This window comes from Petromyzon marinus, chromosome 80, assembly GCF_048934315.1.
Source record: "Petromyzon marinus isolate PM22_M1 ecotype Great Lakes invasive population chromosome 80, UKy_Petmar_22M1.pri1.0, whole genome shotgun sequence".
NCBI classification, from domain to species: domain Eukaryota; kingdom Metazoa; phylum Chordata; class Hyperoartia; order Petromyzontiformes; family Petromyzontidae; genus Petromyzon; species Petromyzon marinus.
Window position 1 is genome coordinate 8,156,517 of NC_133746.1, and position 25,836 is coordinate 8,182,352.

A 25,836-nucleotide genomic window follows, 5' to 3' on the forward strand; every position below is an offset into this window, starting at 1 on the left:
CTATGGGTTTCTATGAGTCTATGGGTCTCTATGAGTCTATGGGTGTCTATGTTGGTCTATGGGTGTCTATGAGGCTAAGGGTCTCTATGAGTGAAGGGTCTCTATGTGAGTCTATGGGTCTCTATGTGAGTCTAAGTGTCTCTTTGAGTCTATGGGTCTCTATGAGTCTATGGGTGTCTATGAGTCTAATGGTCTCTATGAGTCTATGGGTCTCCATGAGTCTAAGGGTCTCTATGAGTCTATGGGTTTCTATGAGCCTATGGGTTTCTATGAGTCTATGGGTCTCTATGAGTCTATGGGTGTCTATGAGTCTAAGGGTTTCTATGAGTCTATGGGTGTCTATGAGTATAGGGTCTCTATGTGAGTCTAAGGGTCTCTATGAGTCTATGGGTGTCTATGTTGGTCTATGGGTGTCTATGAGGCTAAGGGTCTCTATGAGTGAAGGGTCTCTATGTGAGTCTATGGGTCTCTATGTGAGTCTAAGTGTCTCTATGAGTCTATGGGTCTCTATGAGTCTATGGGTGTCTATGAGTCTAATGGTCTCTATGAGTCTATGGGTCTCCATGAGTCTAAGGGTCTCTATGAGTCTATGGGTTTCTATGAGTCTATGGGTCTCTATGAGTCTATGGGTGTCTATGAGTCTATGGGTTTCTATGAGTCTAAGGGTTTCTATGAGTCTATGGGTCTCTATGAGTCTATGGGTGTCTATGAGTGTAAGTGTCTCTATGAGTCTATGGGTGTCTATGTTGGTCTATGGGTGTCTATGAGGCTAAGGGTCTCTATGAGTGAAGGGTCTCTATGTGAGTCTATGGGTCTCTATGTGAGTCTAAGTGTCTCTATGAGTCTATGGGTCTCTATGAGTCTATGGGTCTCCATGAGTCTAAGGGTCTCTATGAGTCTATGGGTTTCTATGAGTCTATGGGTTTCTATGAGTCTATGGGTCTCTATGAGTCTATGGGTTTCTATGAGTCTTTGGGTTTCTATGAGTCTATGGGTCTCTATGAGTCTATGGGTGTCTATGACTGTAAGAGTCTCTATGAGTCTATGGGTGTCTATGTTGGTCTATGGGTGTCTATGAGGCTAAGGGTCTCTATGAGTGTAAGGGTCTCTATGTGAGTCTATGGGTCTCTATGTGAGTCTAAGTGTCTCTATGAGTCTATGGGTCTCTATGAGTATATGGGTGTCTATGAGTCTAATGGTCTCTATGAGTCTATGGGTCTCCATGAGTCTAAGGGTCTCTATGAGTCTATGGGTTTCTATGAGTCTATGGGTTTCTATGAGTCTATGGGTCTCTATGAGTCTATGGGTGTCTATGAGTCTAAGGATTTCTATGAGTCTATGGGTCTCTATGAGTCTATGGGTGTTTATGAGTGTAAGTGTCTCTATGAGTCTATGGGTGTCTATGAGTCTAAGGGTTTCTATGAGTCTATGGGTCTCTATGAGTCTATGGGTGTCTATGAGTGTAAGTGTCTCTATGAGTCTATGGGTGTCTATGTTGGTCTATGGGTGTCTATGAGGCTAAGGGTCTCTATGAGTGAAGGGTCTCTATGTGAGTCTATGGGTCTCTATGTGAGTCTAAGTGTCTCTATGAGTCTATGGGTCTCTATGAGTCTATGGGTGTCTATGAGTCTAATGGTCTCTATGAGTCTATGGGTCTCCATGAGTCTAAGGGTCTCTATGAGTATATGGGTTTCTATGAGTCTATGGGTTTCTGTGAGTCTATGGGTCTCTATGAGTCTATGGGTGTCTATGAGTGTAAGTGTCTCTATGAGTCTATGGGTGTCTATGTTGGTCTATGGGTGTCTATGAGGCTAAGGGTCTCTATGAGTCTAATGGTCTCTATGAGTCTATGGGTGTCTATGAGTCTATGGGTCTCTATGAGTCTATGGGTGTCTATGTTGGTCTATGGGTGTCTATGAGTGTAAGTGTCTCTATGAGTCTATGGGTGTCTATGTTGGTCTATGGGTGTCTATGAGGCTAAGGGTCTCTATGAGTCTAATGGTCTCTATGAGTCTAATGGTCTATATGAGTCTATGGGTCTCTATGAGTCTAATGGTCTCTATGAGTCTAAGGGTGTCTATGAGTCTATGGGTGTCTATGAGTGTAAGTGTCTCTATGAGTCTATTGGTCTCTATGAGTCTATGGGTGTCTATGAGTCTACGTGTCTCTATGAGTCTAAGGGTCTCTATGAGTCTATGGGTCTCTATGAGTGTAAGAGTCTCTATGAGTCTATGGGTGTCTATGTTGGTCTATGGGTGTCTATGAGGCTAAGGGTCTCTATGAGTCTATATGTGTCTATGAGTGTAAGTGTCTCTATGAGTCTATGGGTGTCTATGTTGGTCTATGGGTGTCTATGAGGCTAAGGGTCTCTATGAGTCTATGGGTCTCTATGAGTCTATGGGTGTCTATGAGTCTACGTGTCTCTAGGCCAGTGGTTGTTATCCTGGGGGTTCGAGATGCCCCTTCTGGGGGGCGCGAGACGCGCCAAAATTTTCCACAAACACTTTCAGCACAGGGCACGCAAGCACAAATCGTTCAACTCCTTTGTTCATTAAAACCCCTCTCCCCCCAAATGTGTTTATTAACGTTATAAAATTTTCAGGCTGAAGTAAGAGCCACTGCTCTGGGCAATTGCTTTGTCTGTTCCACCCACCCACCCACGCCCCTCTCCACCTGCTACACCCCCCCACTGCCCCCCACTCCACTCCACAACCCCGCTCGCATTTTGGGGGGGCGGGTCTCTGGCTATAAACATCCTCCGCCCGCTGCTGCTGCTGCCACAGACGGTCCAAGTCTCCTCCAGACGTCCACGGTGAGCTGCGTGACACACGCGTGTTCTTAGCGTGTTCTTAGCGTGTTCTTAGCGTGTTCTTAGCGTGTTCTCGGCGTGTTCTTAGCGTGTTCTTAGCGTGTTCTTAGCGTGTTCTCAGCGCGTTCTTAGCGTGTTCTTAACGTGTTCTTAGCGTGTTCTTAGCGTGTTCTTAGCGTGTTCTTAGCGTGTTCTCGGCGTGTTCTTAGTGTGTTCTTAGCGCGTTCTTAGTGTGTTCTTAACGTGTTCTTAGCGTGTTCTTGGTGTGTTCTTAGCGTGTTCTCAGCGCGTTCTTAGCGTGTTCTTAGCGTGTTCTTAGCGTGTTCTTAGCGTGTTCTCGGCGTGTTCTTAGTGTGTTCTTAGCGCGTTCTTAGCGTGTTCTTAACGTGTTCTTAGCGCGTTTTGAGCGTGTTCTTAGCGTGTTCTTAGCGTGTTCTTAACGTGTTCTTAGCGTGTTCTCAGCGTGTTCTTGGCGTGTTCTTGGCGTGTTCTTGGTGTGTTCTTAGCGTGTTCTTAGCGTGTTCTTGGCGTGTTCTTAGCGTGTTCTTGGCGTGTTCTTAGCGTGTTCTCAGCGTGTTCTTAGCGTGTTCTTAGCGCGTTCTTAGCGTGTTCTTGGTGTGTTCTTAGCGTGTTCTTGGTGTGTTCTTAGCGTGTTCTTGGCGTGTTCTGAGCGTGTTCTTAGCGTGTTCTGGGCGTGTTCTTAACGTGTTCTCAGCGTGTTCTTAGCATGTTCTTGGTGTGTTCTTAGCGCGTTTTGAGCGTGTTCTTGGTGTGTTCTTAGCGTGTTCTTAGCGTGTTCTCGGCGTGTTCTTAGCGTGTTCTTGGCGTGTTCTTAGTGTGTTCTTGGTGTGTTCTTAGCGTGTTCTTAGCGTGTTCTTAGCGTGTTCGTAGTGTGTTCTTGGTGTGTTCTCAGCGTGTTCTTGGCGTGTTCTGAGCGTGTTCTTGGTGTGTTCTTAGCGTGTTCTCAGCGTGTTCTTAGCGCGTTTTGAGCGTGTTCTTAGCGTGTTCTCAGCGTGTTCTTAGCGTGTTCTTGGTGTGTTCTTAGCGTGTTCTCAGCGTGTTCTTAGCGTGTTTTGAGCGTGTTCTTAGCGTGTTCTCAGCGCGTTCTTAGCGTGTTCTTAGCGTGTTCTGAGCGTGTTCTCAGCGTGTTCTTGGCGTGTTCTTGGTGTGTTCTTGGTGTGTTCTTAGCGTGTTAAGAGCGTGTTCTTAGCGTGTTCTTGGCGTGTTCTTGGTGTGTTCTTAGCGTGTTCTCAGCGTGTTCTTAGCGCGTTCTTAGCGTGTTCTTAGCGTGTTCTTAGCGTGTTCTCAGCGTGTTCTTAGCGTGTTCTTGGTGTGTTCTTAGCGTGTTCTCAGCGTGTTCTTAGCGTGTTTTGTGCGTGTTCTTAGCGTGTTCTCAGCGCGTTCTGAGCGTGTTCTTAGCGTGTTCTGAGCTTGTTCTCAGCGTGTTCTTGGCGTGTTCTTGGTGTGTTCTTGGTGTGTTCTTAGCGTGTTCTGAGCGTGTTCTTAGCGTGTTCTTGGCGTGTTCTTGGTGTGTTCTTAGCGTGTTCTCAGTGTGTTCTTAGCGCGTTCTTAGCGTGTTCTTAGCGTGTTCTCAGCGTGTTCTTAGCGTGTTCTTGGTGTGTTCTTAGCGTGTTCTCAGCGTGTTCTTAGCGCGTTTTGAGCGTGTTCTTAGCGTGTTCTCAGCGTGTTCTGAGCGTGTTCTCGGCGTGTTCTTAGCGTGTTCTCAGCGTGTTCTTAGCGTGTTTTGAGCGTGTTCTTAGCGTGTTCTCAGCGCGTTCTTAGCGTGTTCTTAGCGTGTTCTGAGCGTGTTCTCAGCGTGTTCTTGGCGTGTTCTTGGTGTGTTCTTGGTGTGTTCTTAGCGTGTTCTGAGCGTGTTCTTAGCGTGTTCTTGGCGTGTTCTTGGTGTGTTCTTAGCGTGTTCTCAGCGTGTTCTTAGCGCGTTCTTAGCGTGTTCTTAGCGTGTTCTTAGCGTGTTCTCAGCGTTTTCTTAGCGTGTTCTTGGTGTGTTCTTAGCGTGTTCTTAGCGCGTTCTTAGCGTGTTCTGGGCGTGTTCTCAGCGTGTTCTTAGCGTGTTCTGAGCGTGTTCTCGGCGTGTTCTTAGCGTGTTCTTAGCGTGTTCTTAGCGTGTTCTTAGCGCGTTCTTAGCGTGTTCTTAGCGCGTTCTTAGCGCGTTCTTAGCGTGTCCTTAGCGTGTTCTTAGCGTGATCTCGGCGTGTTCTCGGCGTGTTCTTAGCGTGTTCTTAGCGTGTTCCGAGCGTGTTCTTGGCGTGTTCTCGGCGTGTTCTTAGCGTGTTCTGGGCGTGTTCTGAGCGTGTTCTTGGCGTGTTCTTGGCGTGTTCTTAGCGTGTTCTTGGCGTGTTCTTAGCGTGTTCTTGGCGTGTTCTTAGCGTGTTCTTGGCGTGTTCTTAGCGTGTTCTTGGCGTGTTCTTAGCGTGTTCTTAGCGTGTTCTCAGCGTGTTCTTAGCGTGTTCTTAGCGTGTTCTTAGCGCGTTCTTAGCGTGTTCTGAGCGTGTTCTTGGCGTGTTCTTAGCGTGTTCTTGGTGTGTTCTTAGCGTGTTCTTAGTGTCTTCTCAGCGTGTTCTTAGCGTGTTCTTAGCGCGTTCTTAGCTTGTTCTTAGGGTGTTCTTGGCGTGTTCTTAGCGTGTTCTTAGCGTGTTCTTAGCGCGTTCTTAGCGTGTTCTTAGCGTGTTCTTGGCGTGTTCTTAGCGTGTTCTTGGTGTGTTCTTAGCGTGTTCTGAGCGTGTTTTTGGTGTGTTCTTAGGGTGTTCTTAGCGTGTTCTTAGCGTGTTCTTAGCGCGTTTTGAGCGTGTTCTTAGTGTGTTCTTAGCGCGTTTTGAGCGTGTTCTTGGTGTGTTCTTAGCGTGTTCTTAGCGTTTTCTGAGTGTGTTCTTAGCGTGTTCTTGGTGTATTCTTAGCGTGTTCTTAGCGTGTTTTTAGCGTGTTCTTAGCGTGTTCTTAGCGTGTTCTTAGCGCGTTTTGAGCGTGTTCTTAGCGTGTTCTTAGCGCGTTTTGAGCGTGTTCTTGGTGTGTTCTTAGCGTGTTCTTAGCGTGTTCTGAGCGTGTTCATCATCATAGTGGCTATGAGATGTTGACTACCTCGCCTGATATACAGGAGGTCTGTGTCTCTCTCTCTCATCATCATCATCACGGTGGCTATGGGATGTTGACTACCTCGCCTGGACTACAGGAGGTCTGTGTCTCTCTCTCATCATCATCATCACGGTGGCTATGAGATGTTGACTACCTCGCCTGATCTACAGGAGGTCTGTGTCTCTCTCTCTCTCATCATCATCACGGTGGCTATGGGATGTTGACTACCTCGCCTGGACTACAGGAGGTCTGTGTCTCTCTCATCATCATCATCACCGTGGCTAAGAGATGTTGACTACCTCGCCTGATCTACAGGAGGTCTGTGTCTCTCTCTCATCATCATCATCACAGTGGCTATGAGATGTTAACTACCTCGCCTGGTCTACAGGAGGTCTGTGTCTCTCTCTCATCATCATCATCATCATCACGGTGGCTATGAGATGTTGACTACCTCGCCTGGTCCACAGGAGGTCTGTCTCTCTCATCATCATCATCATCACGGTGGCTATGAGATGTTGACTACCTCGCCTGGTCTACAGGAGGTCTGCGTCTCTCTCTCTCTCTCATCATCATCATCACGGTGGCTATGAGATGTTGACCACCTCGCCTGGTCTACAGGAGGTCTGTGTCTCTCTCATCATCATCATCATCACAGTGGCTCTGAGATGTTGCCTACCTCGCCTGGTCTACAGGAGGTCTGTGTGTCTCTCTCATCATCATCACGGTGGCTATGAGATGTTGACTACCTCACCTGGTCTACAGGAGGTCTGTGTCTCTCTCATCATCATCATCATCACAGTGGCTATGAGATGTTGACTACCTCGCCTGGTCTACAGGAGGTCTGCGTCTCTCTCTCTCTCTCTCATCATCATCATCACGGTGGCTATGAGATGTTGACCACCTCGCCTGGTCTACAGGAGGTCTGTGTCTCTCTCATCATCATCATCATCACAGTGGCTCTGAGATGTTGCCTACCTCGCCTGGTCTACAGGAGGTCTGTGTGTCTCTCTCATCATCATCACGGTGGCTATGAGATGTTGACTACCTCACCTGGTCTACAGGAGGTCTGTGTCTCTCTCATCATCATCATCATCACAGTGGCTATGAGATGTTGACTACCTCGCCTGTCTACAGGAGGTCTGTGTCTCTCTCTCATCATCATCATCACAGTGGCTATGAGATGTTGACTACCTCGCCTGGTCTACAGGAGGTCTGTGTGTCTCTCTCATCATCATCATCACGGTGGCTATGAGATGTTGACTACCTCGCCTGGTCTACAGGAGGTCTGTGTCTCTCTCTCTCTCATTATCATCATCATCATCACGGTGGCTATGAGATGTTGACTACCTCACCTGGTCTACAGGAGGTCTGTGTCTCTCTCATCATCATCATCATCACAGTGGCTATGAGATGTTGACTACCTCGCCTGGTACACAGGAGGTCGTGGGTTCGATCCCTAGCCTGACCATGCCTGCTGCTGCTGTAGATTTTGAGTCTGCGTGTCTCTCTCTCATTGTCATCATCATCATCACAGTGGCTATGAGATGTTGACTACCTCGCCTGGTCTACAGGAGGTCTGTGTCTCTCTCTCATCATCATCACGGTGGCTATGAGATGTTGACTACCTCGCCTGGTCTACAGGAGGTCTGTCTCTCTCCATCTCATCATCATCATCATCACAGTGGCTATGAGATGTTGACTACCTCGCTTGGTCTACAGGAGGTCTGTGTCTCTCTCTCTCTCTCTCCGTGTCCCCGGGGTCCTCCTCCGAGTTATTTATTTCTCCCCTCCACGTTTCAGAGCCATCAGAAGCTTTGCTCCGACTCAATAAGGCGCATTCCGATGAGCCGCGAAGCTCTTTCAATCTTTTTTTTTCTTCCAGAGACGTCAAAGTGGTCAGGTGCACGGGGGTCAGAACAACACCAAACAAAACCATCGCAATGCAGAACACTGGAAGGAGTCACGAGCAACCCGGGTTGCTCGCGACTCCGGTTGCAAGCAACTCGGGTTGCTCGCGACTCCGGTGGCTCGTGACTCCGGTCACTCGTGACTCCGATGGCTCGTGACTCTGGTGGCTCGTGACTCCGGTTGCGAGCTACTCCGGTTGCTCGTGACTCCGGTCGCGAGCTACTCTGATTGCTCGGGACTCCGGTTGCTCGTGACTCCGGTCGCTCGTGACTCCGGTGGCTCGTGACTCCGGTGGCTCGTGACTCCGGTGGCTCGTGACTCCGGTTGCTCGTGACTCCGGTCACTCGCGACTCCGGTGGCTCGTGACTCCGGTTGCTCGTGACTCCGATTGCTCGTGACTCCGGTGGCGGTGACTCCGGTCGCTCGTGACTCCGGTCGCTCGCAACTCCGATTGCTCGTGACTCCGGTTGCTCGTGACTCGGGTCACTCGCGACTCCGGTCGCTCGTGACTCCGGTCGCTAGCGACTCCGGTCGCTCGTGACTCCGGTCGCTCGCGACTCCGGTTGCTAGCGACTCCGGTTGCTCGTGACTCCGGTTGCTAGCGACTCCGGTTGCTCGTGACTCCGGTTGCTCGTGACTCGGGTCACTCGCGACTCCGGTCGCTCGTGACTCCGGTTGCTAGCGACTCCGGTCGCTCGTGACTCCGGTCACTCGTGACTCCGGTGGCTCGTGACTCCGGTTGCTAGCGACTCCGGTGGCTCGTGACTCCGGTCGCTAGCGACTCCGGTTGCGAGCGACTCCAGTGGCGGTGACTCCGGTTGCGAGCAACTTCGGTTGCGAGGAACTCGGGTTGCTCGTGACTCCGGTTGCGAGCTACTCCGGTCACTAGCGACTCCGGTCGCTCGCGACTCCGGTGGCTCGCGACTCCGGTTGCTAGCGACTCCGTTGGCTCGCGACTCCGGTGGCTCGTGACTAAGGTGGCTCGCGACTCCGGTCGCTCGCAACCGGAGTCGCTCGTGACTCCGGTTGCTCGCGACTCCGGTGGCGGTGGCTCCGGTTGCTAGCGACTCCGGTTGCTCGTGACTCCGGTCGCTCGTGACTCCGGTTGCTCGTGACTCCGGTTGCTCGTGACTCCGGTCGCTCGTGACTCCGGTCGCTCGTGACTCCGATTGCTCGTGACTCCGGTTGCTCGTGACTCCGGTTGCTCGTGACTCCGGTGGCTCGTGACTCCGGTTGCTCGTGACTCCGGTTGCTAGCGACTCCGGTCGCTCGTGACTCCGGTGTCGGTGGCTCCAGTCGCTCGTGACTCCGGTTGCTAGCGACTCCGGTTGCAAGTAACTTGGGTTGCTCGTGACTCCGGTGGCGGTGACTCCGGTGGCTCGTGACTCCGGTGGCTCGTGACTCCGGTCGCTCGCGACTCCGGTCGCTCGTGACTCCGGTTGCTCATGACTCCGGTTGCTCGTGACTCCGGTGGCTCGTGACTCCGATTGCTCGTGACTCCGGTGGCGGTGACTCCGGTCGCTCGTGACTCCGGTCGCTCGCAACTCCGATTGCTCGTGACTCCGGTTGCTCGTGACTCGGGTCACTCGCGACTCCGGTCACTCGCGACTCCGGTCACTCGCGACTCCGGTCACTCGCGACTCCGGTTGCTCGTGACTCCGGTTGCTCGTGACTCCGGTTGCTCGTGACTCCGGTTGCTCGTGGCTCCGGTTGCTCGTGACTAAGGTGGCTCGCGACTCCGGTGGCTCGTGACTCCGGTGGCTCGTGACTCCGGTTGCTCGTGACTCCGGTTGCTCGTGACTCCGGTTGCTCGTGGCTCCGGTTGCTCGTGACTCCGGTTGCTCGTGACTCCGGTTGCTCGTGGCTCCGGTTGCTCGTGACTAAGGTGGCGGTGGCTCCGTGCCAAGGGGTTGAAGGGGTAAGGGCCTGGTCACCCCCCCCCACCCACCCCCCCGTAGCAAATCCAAATCCGGAGCTGACCACAAAAGGTAAAGAATTTTATTGTGACCTGTGCCTGGCTAGGAACCCACACCCCCCACTACCCCCCACTACCCCCCACTACCCCCCACTACCCCCCACTACCCCCCACACCCCCCACTACCCCCCACTACCCCTCCCAACAGCCATGCGTGGTGTGCGTGTGGGGTGTGTGGGGTGTGTGTGTGGTGTGTGTGTAGTGTGGTGTGTGTGGTGTGTGTGTGGTGCTGTGTGTGTGGTGTGTGTGTGTGGTGTGTGTGTGGTGTGTGTGGTGTGTGTGGCGTGTGTGTGGTGTGTGTGGTGTGTGTGGCGTGTGGTGTGTGTGCTGTGTGTGTGGTGTGTGTGTGGTGTGTGTGGTGTGTGTGGTGTGTGTGGTGTGTGTATGGTGTGTGTGGTGTGTGTATGGTGTGTGTGTGGTGTGTGTGGTGTGTGTGTGGTGTGTGTGGTGTGTGTGGTGTGTGTGTGGTGTGTGTGGTGTGTGTGTGGTGTGTGTGTGGTGTGTGTGTGGTGTGTGTGTGGTGTGTGTGGTGTGTGTGTGGTGTGTGTGGTGTGTGTGTAGTGTGTGTGGTGTGTGTGGTGTGTGTGTGTGTGGTGTGTGTGTGGTGTGTGTGTGGTGTGTGTGTGTGTGGTGTGGGGTGTGTGTGGTGTGTATGGTGTGTGGTGTGTGTGTGTGGTGTGTGTACTGTGTGCATGGTGTGTGTGGTGTGTGTGTGGGGTGTGTGGGGTGTGTGTGTGTGCTGTGTGTGTGGTGTGTGTGTGGTGTGTGTGGTGTGTGTGTGTGTGTGGTGTGTGTGTGTGGTGTGTGTGGTGTGTGTGTGTGGTGTGTGTGTGTGGTGTATGTGTGTGTGTGGTGTGTGTGTGTGGTGTGTGTGTGTGTGTGGTGTGTGTGGCTTGTGTGCGTAGCAGGGTATTTTGTACCATCGGACACTCCACCCCCACAACTCCCAATCGGTGATGGGCCAGTTCTGGAGAGAGTGGAGAGTTTCCCATACCTGGGCAGTGTGCTCATGGCCGGCTCAAGTTTAACAGCAGAGGTCTCACTCCGAATCAGTCGAGCGGCAATATCTTTTCATCGGTTGCGTAACGCTGTGTGGAAGCTACCTGGTCTGTCGCTCCGCACTAAGCTTCAGGTCTTCTCGGCCACGGCCATTCCCTCCCTTCTCTACGCTTGCGAAACGTGGACCCGGCAGGCAAGGCTGCGATGGCTGGGTCATGTAGCCCGCATGCCCAGCCACCGCATGCCGAAACAGCTTTTGTTCGGCCGGATCGAGGGGGCAAAACGGGCGCGGCACGGGCTAGAGAAGAGATGGAGTGATGTGGTACTGGAGGACGTGGAGCTGAGTGGACTTGCCGATGACTGGTACCAGCGGTGTCAAGATCGGCCTCTGTGGAGGAGGCTCGTGAAGGATGCTACTGGGCAGTTGGAGGCAGTCGCCCTCCAACAACAACGGAGGGCGGAGGAGCGACGCTCACAACAACGAGCGGAGCGCCGGGTGGCTAAAGCACAGCAGGTTGGCACAGTAAGGGGCACAGGTGGTGCATCAGCCACTCATCTCAGTCATCTCAGTCAGTCGACCCGTGGCACCTGCTGGGTCTGCCCCGTGACCTCCTGCGAGCGGGCGTTCGACACTTCACGTGGCATCAACGTGCACCTAGTCTGGCACAAGCGTCGTGGTGACGTCACCGCCACTTAGTGGCGAATGGCGGTTGTTGTTACAGCGTGGTGTGTGGGGTGTGTGCGTGGTGGGGTGTGTGTGTCGATGTGTGTGTAAGTCTGTGTGTGTGTGTGGGGAGCGGTGGGTGTAGTGGTTAGCGCTACGCTGCGCTACGAACCCGAGTTCAATTCCCGCTCACAGCCACCACCGCCAGTGACGATTATCTAAACCGATCATGGGCCTCCCCTAGGTCGACTCAGCCTCAAATGAGTACCTGGTGCTGTGTGTAGTGAACTTAGCTAGCTCTGGGGGAGACAAAGGCGGCCGGGCGTGGTGCTGGCCACCCACCCCCTCGTGTGCCACAGTGCCGGTAGCCTTCATAGGTGCTGCACGCTAACAGCACTTGCCCCTACAGCCCTGCTAGAGGCTACACGGGAGATCTTTGTCTGTGTATAGGCGCTGCTGCTGCTACTCGCTACTAACAGCACTTGCCCCTACAGCCCTGCTAGAGGCTACACGGGGGATCTTTGTCTGTGTATAGGTGCTGCTGTATAGTAGTGTAGTGTATAGTAGTGTAGTGTGTAGTGTATAGTAGTGTATAGTGTAGTATATAGTAGCGTAGTGTATAGTGTAGTGTATAGTGTATATAGTAGTGTAGTGTATAGTGTAGTGTATAGTGTAGTGTATAGTGTAGTATATAGTAGTGTAGTGTATAGTGTAGTGTATAGTGCTGTAGTGTATAGTGTAGTGTATAGTACTGTAGTGTAGTGTATAGTGTAGTATGTAGTAGTGTAGTGTATAGTAGTGTAGTGTAGAGTGTAGTGTATAGTAGTGTAGTGTATAGTAGTGTAGTGTATAGTGTAGTGTACAGTAGTGTATAGTAGTGTAGTGTATAGTAGTGTAGTGTATAGTGTAGTGTATAGTAGTGTTGTGTATAGTGTAGTGTATAGTAGTGTATAGTGTTGTGTGGTGTAGTGTATTGTAGTGTGTAGTAGTGTATAGTGTAGTGTACAGTGTAGTGTATAGTGTAGTGTATAGTGTAATGTGTACTGTAGTGTATAGTGTAGTGTATAGTAGTGTAGTGTGGTGTATAGTGTAGTATATAGTAGTGTATAGTAGTGTAGTGTATAGTGTAGTGTATAGTGTTGTGTATGGTGCGGTGTATAGTGTAGTGTGTAGTGTAGTGTAGTAGTGTATAGCGTAGTAGTGTACAGTGTATTGTATCGTGTAGTTTATAGTGTAGTGTATAGTGTTGTGTATAGTGTTGTGTATGATGCGGTGTATAGTGTAGTGTGTAGTAGTGTATAGTGTAGTAGTGTATAGTGTATTGTATCGTGTAGTTTATAGTGTAGTGTATAGTGTTGTGTATGGACTGGTACCGCCTGGAGCTCAGTAGAATACCGATAGCGCTTGCCATTCGGAGGCACAATCATCTGAAACATCACATCCCGCGTTTATATTATTTGTCACAGTTTTGGCTGGCCGAAACGCGGAATGTCCAACCGGTAACCGGCAAGAAAGGCTGCCATTCCCTCTGTCCGGAGCCAGACCGGTACCGCCTGGAGCTCAGTGGAATACCGATAGCGCTTGCCATTCGGAGGCACAATCATCTGAAACATCACATCCCGCGTTTAGATTATTTGTCACAGTTTTGGCTGGCCGACACGCGGAATGTCCAACCAGTAACCGGCAAGAAAGGCTGCCATTCCCTCTGTCCGGAGCCAGACCGGTACCACCTGGAGCTCAGTAGAATAAAGATAGGGCTTGCCATTCGGAGGCACAATCATCTGAAACACGTCACATCCCGCGTTTAAATTATTTGTCACAGTTTTGGCTGGCCGACACGCGGAATGTCCAACCGGTAACCGGCAAGAAAGGCTGCCATTCCCTCTGTCCGGAGCCAGACCGGTACCACCTGGAGCTCAGTAGAATAAAGATAGGGCTTGCCATTTGGAGGCACAATCATCTGAAACATCACATTCCGTGTTTAGATTATTTGTCACAGTTTTTGGCTGGCCGACACGCGGAATGTCCAACCGGTAACCGTAAAAAAAGGCTGCCATTACCTCTGTCCGGAGCCAGACCGGTACCACCTGGAGCTCAGTGGAATAAAGATAGGGCTTGCCATTCGGAGGCACAATCATCTGAAACACGTCACATCCCGCATTTAGATTATTTGTCACAGTTTTGGCTGGCCGACACGCGGAATGTCCAACCGGTAACCGGCAAGAAAGGCTGCCATTCCCTCTGTCTGGAGCCAGACCGGTACCGCCTGGAGCTCAGTGGAATACAGATAGGGCTTGCCATTCGGAGGCACAAGCATCTGAAACACGTCACATCCCGCGTTTAGATTATTTGTCACAGTTTTGGCTGGCCGACACGCGGAATGTCCAACCGGTAACCGGGAAGAAAGGCTGCCATTCCCTCTGTCCGGAGCCAGACCGGTACCACCTGGAGCTCAGTGGAATACAGATAGGGCTTGCCATTCGGAGGCACAATCATCTGAAACACGTCACATCCCGCGTTTAGATTATTTGTCACAGTTTTGGCTGGCCGACACGCGGAATGTCCAACCGGTAACCGGCAAGAAAGGCTGCCATTCCCTCTGTCCGGAGCCAGACCGGTACCGCCTGGAGCTCAGTGGAATACAGATAGGGCTTGCCATTCGGAGGCACAATCATCTGAAACACGTCACATCCCGCGTTTAGATTATTTGTCACAGTTTTGGCTGGCCGACACGCGGAATGTCCAACCGGCAATCCGGCAAGAAAGGCTGCCATTCCCTCTGTCCGGAGCCAGACCGCTACCGCCTGCGGCTCAGTGGAATAATGTTGGGAGTGAGCCCACCACTCGGGTACAAGGGCCTGGGCTGGACGTGGGGCATTCGGAAGGAGGAGAGGTTGCCTTCCCTTCGGTCCGGAGCCAGAGAAGTACCGCCTGGAGCCGACATGTGGAAAGTCTGACCACGTCCGCCTTTGTCTTTCCCGCAGGTTGAAACACACTGACAGCCCACCACCCAACGCCACGATGACTGAGTGAGTAACGAGCAGGCGTGACCGCCTTTAGATTCTACTCAGCCAGAAATGGACACGCAGATAATCCACTCGTAGCATATAACGACGATGATGATGGTGGTGGTGGCTATGATGATGATGGCTATAATGATGATTGATGATTATGGCTATGATGATGATGGCTATGATGATGATGACTTTGATGATGATGATGATGGTGGTGGCTATGATGATGATGGCTATAATGATGATTGATGATTATGGCTATGATGATGATGGCTATGATGATGATGACTTTGATGATGATGATGATGATGGTGGTGGCTATGATGATGATGGCTATAATGATTATTGATGATTATGGCTATGATGATGATGGCTATGATGATGATGACTTTGATGATGATGACTATGATGATGGCTATGATGATGATGACTATGATGATGATGATGATGGCTATGATGATGATGATGGTGATGATGTTAGCTATGATGATCGCTATGATGATGATGATTATTTTATAATGATGTCTATAATGATGGCTATGATTATGATGACTATGATGATGATAATGACAATGATGATGACTATAATGATGACGGTGATGATGAGAATGGCTATAATGATGATGTTGATGATGATGCTTCAGTTACTTAAACTATTACAATGCTGAAGAAAATATATTAACCTCTGTGTCTGCGTGTCTGAATGTATATGTCTGTACGTGTGTGTCTGTGTCCGTGTGTCTGTGTCTGCCTGTGTGTCTGCCTGTGTGTGTGTCTGTGTGGATCTGTACGTGTGCGTCTGTGTCCGTGTGTCTGTGTGTCTGTCTGTGTGTCTCCGTGTCTGTGTGGATCTGTACGTGTGTGTCTGTGTCCGTGTGTCTGTGTGTCTGTCTGTGTGATCCACAGACCAGCAGTGAGTATATAGTTTTACAAAAACTCACACACAGCCACACACAGCCACAAACAGACACACACACACAGACTCACACACAGCCACACACACACACAGAGACTCACACACACACAGACACACACACACAGACACACAGACACACACAGACACACACACGCTTATTGTACTGGTGCGATATTGATGCTGCTGATGCTGATTATACAGCTGCTGCAGATGATGCTGCTAATGATGATACTGCTGATGATGCCACTGCTGATGATACTGCAGCTGATGATGCTGCTGAATATGATACTGCTGCTGATAATGCTGCTGCTGATGATGCTGCTGCTGCTGATGATGATACTGCTGCTGCTGATGATGATGCTGCTGATGATGATGCTGCTGATGATGATAATGCTGCTGATGATGCTGCTGCTGATGATACTGCTGTTGATGATGCTGATGATGATACTGCTGCTGCTGATGATGATACTGCTGCTGCTGATGATGCTGCTGCTGATGATACTGCTGCTGATGATACTGCTGCTGATGATGCTGCTGCTGATGATGATGATACTGCTGCTGCTGATGATACTGCTGCTTCTGATGATGATACTGCTGATGATGATACTGCTGCTGCTGATGATGCTGATGATGATACTGCTGCTGCTGATGATGCTGCTGATGATACTGCTGCTGCTGATGATGCTGATGATGATGCTGCTGCTGATGATAATGCTGATGATGATGCTGCTGCTGCTGATGATGCTGCTGCTGATGATACTGCTGCTGCTGATGATGATGATGCTGCTGATATAGCTGCTGCTGCTGCTGATGATGATGCTGATGATGATTTTTCTCCACAGCCCAAGGGCAAGATCTCTGCCTCCAGAAAACTAATGCTGAAGGTGCGAACATCACCAACATCATTATCATCATCAAAATCATCATCACCATCATCACCATCATCATCATCAACATCATCACCATCATCAGCATCATCATCAGCAGGATCATCATCATCAACATCATCATCAGCATCATCATCACCATCATCAGCAGCATCATCATCACCATCATCAGCAGCATCATCAGCATCATCATCAAAATCATCTTCATCATCATCACCATCATCACCATCATCATCAACATCATCATCACCAACATCATCTTCATCATCATCACCATCATCATCACCATCATCATCAACATCATCATCACCAACATCATCTTCATCATCATCACCATCATCATCAACATCATCATCAGCAACATCATCTTCATCATCATCAGCATCATCATCATCAACATCATCATCAACATCATCATCATCATCAACATCATCATCAGCATCATCATCAGGATCATCATCATCAGGATCATCATCATCAGCAGGATCATCATCAACATTATAATCATCAGCATCATCATCAGCAGGATCATCATCAACGTCATCATCATCATCACCATCAGCATCATCATCATCAACATCATCATCATCATCAGCATCATCATCAACATCATCATCAGGATCATCATCATCAGCATCATCAGCTGCAGGATCATCATCACCATCATCATCACCATCATCATCAGCATCATCATCATCACCATCATCATCACCATGAGCATCATCATCATCAACATCATCAGCATCATCATCAACATCATGATCATCAGGATCATCATCAGCATCATCAGCAGCAGCAGGATCATCATCACCATCATCATCACCATCATCATCAGCAGCATCATCATCACCATCATCATCAGCATCATTAACATCATCATCAGCATCATAATCACCATCAGCAGCATCATCATCATCACCATCACAATCATCAACATAATCATCGGCATCATCATCACCATCATCAGCAGCATCATCATAATCATCATCATCAACATCATCATCATCAGCATCATCACCATCATCAGCAGCATCATCATCATCACCATCATCAGCAGCATCATCATCATCACCATCATCATCAACATCAGCATCATCATCAGCATCATCATCACCATCATCACCATCAGCATCACCATCATCCTCATCATCAACATCATCATCACCAGCAGCATCATCATCACCATCATCATCAGCAGCATCATCATCAACAGCATCATCATCATCAGCAGCAGCATCATCACCATCATCATCAGCAGCAGCAGCATCACTATCATCATCACCAGCATCAGTAGCAGCAGCATCATCATCATCATCAGCAGCAGCATCATCATCAGCATCATCATCACCACCATCATCATGACCACCACCATCACCACCATTATCATCATCAGCAGCAGCATCACCATCATCAGCAGCATCATCATCCGCATCGTCATCATCATCATTACCATCATCATCAGCATCATCATCAGCATCATCATCATCACCATCATCAGCAGCATCATCAACATCATCATCAGCATCATAATCACAATCCTCAGCAGCATCATCATCATCACCATCATCACAATCATCAACATTATCATCAGCATCATCATCACCATCATCAACAGCATCATCATCACCATCATCAACATAATCATCAGCATCATCACCATCAGCAGCATCATCATCATCACCATCATCAGCAGCATCATCATCATCACCATCATCAACATCACCATCATCAGCAGCATCATCATCACCATCATCATCACCATCATCCTCATCATCAACATCATCATCAGCAGCAGCATCATCAACACCATCATCAGCATCATCACCATCATCATCAGCAGCAGCAGCATCACCATCATCATCACCATCATCCGCAGCAGCATCATCATCATCAGCAGCAGCAGCATCATCATCATAATCATCGTCATCATCAGCATCATCATCAGCATCATCATCATCACCACCATCATCATCACCACCATCATCATCATGAGCAGCAGCATCACCATCATCAGCAGGATCATCAGCAGCAGCATCATCATCAGCATCGTCATCATCATCATCATTACCATCATCATCAGCAGCATCATCAGCATCATCATCATCATCATTACCATCATCAGCAGCATCATCAGCATCAGCAGCATCATCATCAGCAGCAGCATCATCATCAGCAGCATCATCATCAGCAGCATCATCATCAGCAGCAGCATCATCAGCAGCAGGAGCAGCAGCATCATCATCATCCGCAGCATCATCAGCAGCAGCATCATCCTCATCATCAGCGTCATCATCAGCAGCAGCATCATCATCAGCAGCAGCAGCATCATCATCAGCAGCAGCAGCAGCATCATCATCATCAGCAGCAGCAGCAGAAGCATCATCATCATCAGCAGCAGCAGCATCATCATCAGCAGCAGCAGCAGCATCATCATCATCATCAGCAGCAGCAGCAGAAGCATCATCATCATCAGCAGCAGCAGCATCAGCATCATCAGCAGCAGCATCATCATCATCAGCATCATCATCATCACCACCATCATCATGACCACCACCATCACCACCATTATCATCATCAGCAGCAGCATCACCATCATCAGCAGCATCATCATCAGCATCGTCATCATCATCATTACCATCATCATCAGCATCATCATCAGCATCATCATCATCACCATCATCATCAGCAGCATCATCAACATCATCATCAGCATCATAATCACAATCCTCAGCAGCATCATCATCATCACCATCATCACAATCATCAACATTATCATCAGCATCATCATCACCATCATCAACAGCATCATCATCACCATCATCAACATAATCATCAGCATCATCACCATCAGCAGCAGCATCATCATCATCACCATCATCAACATCAGCATCATCATCAGCATCATCATCACCATCATCATCATCAGCATCACCATCATCCTCATCATCAACATCATCAGCAGCAGCAGCATCATCAACACCATCATCAGCATCATCACCATCATCATCAGCAGCAGCAGCATCACCATCATCATCACCATCATCCGCAGCAGCATCATCATCAGCAGCAGCAGCAGCAGCATCATCATCATAATCATCATCATCAGCATCATCATCAGCATCATCATCATCACCACCATCATCATCACCACCATCATCATCATGAGCAGCAGCATCACCATCATCAGCAGGATCATCAGCAGCAGCATCATCATCAGCATCGTCATCATCATCATTACCATCATCATCAGCAGCATCATCAGCATCAGCATCGTCATCATCATCATTACCATCATCAGCAGCATCATCAGCATCAGCAGCAGCATCATCATCAGCAGCAGCATCATCAGCAGCAGCATCATCAGCATCATCATCAGCAGCATCATCATCAGCAGCAGCAGCAGCATCATCAGCAGCAGGAGCAGCAGCATCATCATCATCCGCAGCATCATCAGCAGCAGCAGCATCATCCTCATCATCAGCGTCATCATCAGCAGCAGCATCATCATCAGCAGCAGCAGCATCATAATCATCATCAGCAGCAGCATCATCATCATCAGCAGCAGCATCATCATCATCATCAGCAGCAGCAGCAGCAGCATCACCATCATCAGCAGCAGCAGACTCATCATCATCATCATCAGCAGCATCATCAGCAGCAGCAGCAGCATCATCATCATCAGCAGCAGCAGCAGCAGCAGCAGCATCATCATCATCATCAGCAGCAGCAGCAGCAGCAGCATCATCAGCATCATCATCATATGCAGCAGCATTATCATGATCAGCAGCAGCATCATCATCATCAGCAGCAGCAGCAGCATCATCATCATCAGCAGCAGCAGCAGCATCATCATCATCAGCAGCAGCAGCAGCAGCATCATCATCATCATCAGCAGCATCATCATCATCATCAGCAGCAGCAGCAGCATCATCATCATCAGCAGCAGCAGCAGCAGCATCATCATCATCAGCAGCAGCAGCAGCAGCATCATCATCAGCATCATCATCATCAGCAGCAGCATTATCATGATCAGCAGCAGCAGCATCAGCAGCATCGTCAGCAGTAGCAGCATCAGCAGCAGCATCATCAGCAGCAGGAGCAGCAGCATCATCATCATCCGCAGCATCATCAGCAGCAGCAGCAGCATCATCCTCATCATCAGCGTCATCATCAGCAGCAGCATCATCATCAGCAGCAGCAGCATCATAATCATCATCAGCAGCAGCATAATCACAATCCTCAGCAGCATCATCATCATCACCATCATCACAATCATCAACATTATCATCAGCATCATCATCACCATCATCAACAGCATCATCATCACCATCATCAACATAATCATCAGCATCATCACCATCAGCAGCAGCATCATCATCATCACCATCATCAACATCAGCATCATCATCAGCATCATCATCACCATCATCATCATCAGCATCACCATCATCCTCATCATCAACATCATCATCAGCAGCAGCATCATCAACACCATCATCAGCATCATCACCATCATCATCAGCAGCAGCAGCATCACCATCATCATCACCATCATCCGCAGCAGCATCATCATCATCAGCAGCAGCAGCAGCATCATCATCATAATCATCATCATCAGCATCATCATCAGCATCATCATCATCACCACCATCATCATCACCACCATCATCATCATGAGCAGCAGCATCACCATCATCAGCAGGATCATCAGCAGCAGCATCATCATCAGCATCGTCATCATCATCATTACCATCATCATCAGCAGCATCATCAGCATCAGCATCGTCATCATCATCATTACCATCATCAGCAGCATCATCAGCATCAGCAGCAGCATCATCATCAGCAGCAGCATCATCATCAGCAGCATCATCAGCATCATCATCAGCAGCATCATCATCAGCAGCAGCAGCAGCATCATCAGCAGCAGGAGCAGCAGCATCATCATCATCCGCAGCATCATCAGCAGCAGCAGCATCATCCTCATCATCAGCGTCATCATCAGCAGCAGCATCATCATCAGCAGCAGCAGCATCATAATCATCATCAGCAGCAGCATCATCATCATCAGCAGCAGCATCATCATCATCATCAGCAGCAGCAGCAGCAGCATCACCATCATCAGCAGCAGCAGACTCATCATCATCATCATCAGCAGCATCATCAGCAGCAGCAGCAGCATCATCATCATCATCAGCAGCAGCAGCAGCATCATCATCATCATCAGCAGCAGCAGCAGCAGCATCAGCATCATCATCATATGCAGCAGCATTATCATGATCAGCAGCAGCATCATCATCATCAGCAGCAGCAGCAGCATCATCATCAGCAGCAGCAGCAGCATCATCATCATCAGCAGCAGCAGCAGCAGCAGCATCATCATCAGCATCATCATCATCAGCAGCAGCATTATCACGATCAGCAGCAGCAGCATCAGCAGCATCGTCAGCAGTAGCAGCATCAGCAGCAGCATCATCAGCAGCAGGAGCAGCAGCATCATCATCATCCGCAGCATCATCAGCAGCAGCAGCATCATCCTCATCATCAGCGTCATCATCAGCAGCAGCATCATCATCAGCAGCAGCAGCATCATAATCATCATCAGCAGCAGCATCATCATCATCATCATCAGCAGCATCATCATCATCATCAGCAGCAGCAGCAGCATCACCATCATCAGCAGCAGCAGACTCATCATCATCATCATCAGCAGCATCATCAGCAGTAGCAGCAGCATCATCATCATCATCAGCAGCAGCAGCAGCATCATCATCATCATCAGCAGCAGCAGCAGCAGCATCATCAGCATCATCATCATATGCAGCAGCATTATCATGATCAGCAGCAGCAGCAGCATCAGCAGCATCGTCAGCAGTAGCAGCATCAGCAGCAGCATCATCAGCAGCAGCACCATCATCATCATCAGCAGCAGCCGCAGCAGCATCATCATCATCATCAGCAGCAGCAGCAGCAGCATCATCATCATCAGCAGCAGCAGCATCATCATCATCATCAGCAGCAGCAGCAGCATCATCATCAGCATCATCATCATCAGCAGCAGCATTATCATGATCAGCAGCAGCAGCATCAGCAGCATCGTCAGCAGTAGCAGCATCAGCAGCAGCATCATCAGCAGCAGCACCATCATCATCAGCAGCAGCAGCAGCATCATCATCATCAGCAGCAGCAGCAGCAGCATCATCTGCATCATCATCATCAGCAGCAGCATCATCAGTGGCATCTCTCAATCTCCCCGGTGTCCCCATGTCCTATCATCACCACCACCACCTCCACCAACTCCATCACCACCTCCACTTCCATCAACATCACCACCACCATCACCACCACCACCACCACCTCCACCAACTCCATCACCACCTCCACTTCCATCAACATCACCACCACCTCCATCAGCACCACCACCTCCATCACCACCGCCATCACCCCCATCAACATCACCACCACAAATTCCATCACCACCACCACCACCACCAACTCCATCACCACCTCCACTTCCATCAACATCACCACCACCACCATCAACATCACCACCACCTCCATCACCACCACCATCACCACCACCACCACCTCCACCAACTCTATCACCACCTCCACTTCCATCAACATCACCACCACCTCCATCAGCACCACCACCTCCATCACCACCGCCATCACCGCCATCAACATCACCACCACCAATTCCATCACCACCATCACCACCACCACCACCACCAACTCCATCACCACCTCCACTTCCATCAACATCACCACCACCACCATCAACATCACCACCACCTCCATCACCAACACCATCACCACCACCACCACCACCTCCACCAACTGTATCACCACCTCCACTTCCATCAACATCACCACCACCTCTATCAGCACCACCACCTCCATCACCACCGCCATCACCACCATCAACATCACCACCACCAATTCCATCACCACCATCACCACCACCACCACTTCCACCAACTCCATCACCACCTCCACTTCCATCAACATCACCACCACCACCACCATCACCACCACCTCCATCACCACCACCATCACCACCACCACCATCAACATCACCACCACCACCTCCATCACCACCACCATCACCACCATCAACATCACCACCACCATCACCACCATCACCACCATCATCACCACCACCACCACCATCACCAGCTCCATCACCAACACCTCCATCACCACCACCACCACCTCCATCACCAACACCACCATCACCACCTCCATCACTGCGTCTCAATCTCGCCGTGTCTCCACGTGTCTCCACGTGACTCTCCCACGTGACTCCCTCGTGTTTCCACGTGACTCCACGTGACTCCACGTGACTCCACGTGTCTCCACGTGACTCCCACGTGACTCTCCCCCGTGACTCCCACGTGACTCTCCCCCATGACTCCACGTGACTCCCACGTGACTCCCACGTGACTCTCCCCCATGACTCCCACGTGACTCCCACGTGACTCTCCCCCGTGTCTCCCACGTGACTCTCCCCCGTGACTCCTACGTGACTCCCACGTGACCCCCCCCCCGTGTCTCCCACGTGACTCCCCCCCCCCCCCCCCACGTGACTGCCACAGAGCCTGATGCTGGCGAGGGCCGCCGAGGCGCTGGAGAAGGAGAAAGTGGACAGGCAGAACGACAAACAGAACTTCATGGTGGAGCACGTGCCGGAGATGTCCCTGTCTGGAGTCAACCTCCAGAAGCTGATGGTGAATCACTCAGTCACCCACTCACCCACTCACACAGTCAACCACTCACACAGTCACCCACTCACTCACACAGTCACCCACTCACACAGTCACCCACTCACACAGTCACAGAGTCACCCACTCACCCACTCACACAGTCACCCACTCACACAGTCACACAGTCACCCACTCACACAGTCACCCACTCACACAGTCACCCACTCACCCACTCACTCAGTCACCCACTCACACAGTCACACAGTCACCCACTCACACAGTCACTCACTCACACAGTCACACAGTCACTCAGTCACAAAGTCACACAGTCACACAGTCACTCACACAGTCACCCACTCACCCACTCACCCACCCAGCCAGTTAACAGAACTTCATGGTCGAGCACGTGCCCGAGATGTCCCTGTCTGGAGTCAACCTCCAGAAGCTGATGGTGAATCACTCACACAGTCACCCACTCAGACAGTCACACAGTCAACCACTCACACAGTCACCCACTCACACAGTCACCCACTCACACAGTCACTCACACAGTCACCCACTCACTCACACAGTCACTCACTCACACAGTCACCCACTCACTCAGTCACCCACTCACTCACACAGTCACCCAGTCACTCACTCACACAGTCACTCACTCACACAGTCACCCACTCACACAGTCACCCACCCACTCACTCAGTCACCCACTCACTCACACAGTCACCCACTCACTCACACAGTCACCCACTAACACAGTCACCCACTCACACAGTCACCCACTCACACAGTCACCCACACACTCACACAGTCACCCACTCACACAGTCACCCACTCACACAGTCACCCACTCACTCACACACTCACCCACACACTCACACAGTCAACCACTCACTCACCCACTCACTCACACAGTCACCCACTCACTCAGTCACCCACTCACACAGTCACCCACTCACACAGTCACCCACTCACACAGTCACCCACTCACCCACTCACACAGTCACCCACTCAGTCACTCACACAGTCACTCACTCACTCACTCAGTCACCTACTCACACAGTCACCCACCCACACAGTCACCCACTCACTCAGTCACCCACTCACACAGTCACCCACTCACTCACACAGTCACTCACTCACACAGTCACTCAGTCACCCACTCACCCACTCACACAGTCACCCACTCACTCACACAGTCACCCACTCACACAGTCACCCACTCACACAGTCACCCACTCACCCACCCAGCCAGTTAACAGAACTTTATGGTCGAGCACGTGCCAGAGATGTCCCTGTCTGGAGTCAACCTCGAGAAGCTGATGGTGAATCACTCACACAGTCACACAGTCACTCAGTCACACAGTCACCCACTCACTCACACAGTCACTCACTCACTCAGTCACCCACTCACACAGTCACCCACTCACACAGTCACCCACTCACACAGTCACCCACTCACACAGTCACTCACACAGTCACCCACACACACAGTCACCCACTCTCACAGTCACCCACACACTCACCCACACACTCAGTCACCCACTCACACAGTCACCCACACACACAGTCACTCACTCACACAGTCACCCACTCACACAGTCACCCACACACTCAGTCACCCACTCACACAGTCACCCACACACACAGTCACTCACTCACACAGTCACTCAGTCACTCACTCACCCACTCACTCAGTCACCCACTCACACAGTCACACACTCACACAGTCACTCACTCACTCAGTCACCCACACACACAGTCACTCACTCACACAGTCACCCACACACACAGTCACTCACTCACACAGTCACTCACTCACTCAGTCACCCACACACACAGTCACCCACACACACAGTCACTCACTCACA

General features: G+C 50.4%; 1 protein-coding gene and 1 long non-coding RNA gene across 4 annotated transcripts in view; both read left to right on the forward strand.

The window, feature by feature from the left end:
• The first annotated feature begins 2,438 nt into the window (after positions 1-2,438).
• LOC142907647 (uncharacterized) lies at positions 2,439-15,456 on the forward strand. The gene is made up of 3 exons (XR_012931171.1): positions 2,439-2,812; positions 14,430-14,474; positions 15,366-15,456. It is a non-coding gene; the product is annotated as an uncharacterized LOC142907647 (long non-coding RNA).
• A 679-nt stretch (positions 15,457-16,135) lies between these two features.
• LOC116958692 (troponin I, slow skeletal muscle-like) overlaps positions 16,136-25,836 on the forward strand; it is a 16,161-nt gene continuing 6,460 nt past the window's right edge. The window contains exons 1-2 of one of the 3 annotated variants that reach the window (XM_032981427.2): positions 16,136-16,259; positions 23,861-23,992. In XM_032981427.2, coding sequence (XP_032837318.2) covers positions 16,251-16,259; positions 23,861-23,992 — 141 coding nt within the window. In that variant the 5' untranslated portion in view covers positions 16,136-16,250. Of the gene's footprint in view, positions 16,260-23,860; positions 23,993-24,312; positions 24,420-25,187; positions 25,291-25,836 lie in introns of those variants that run through there. The other 2 variants (XM_076057221.1, XM_076057222.1) reach the window with 2 other exon arrangements.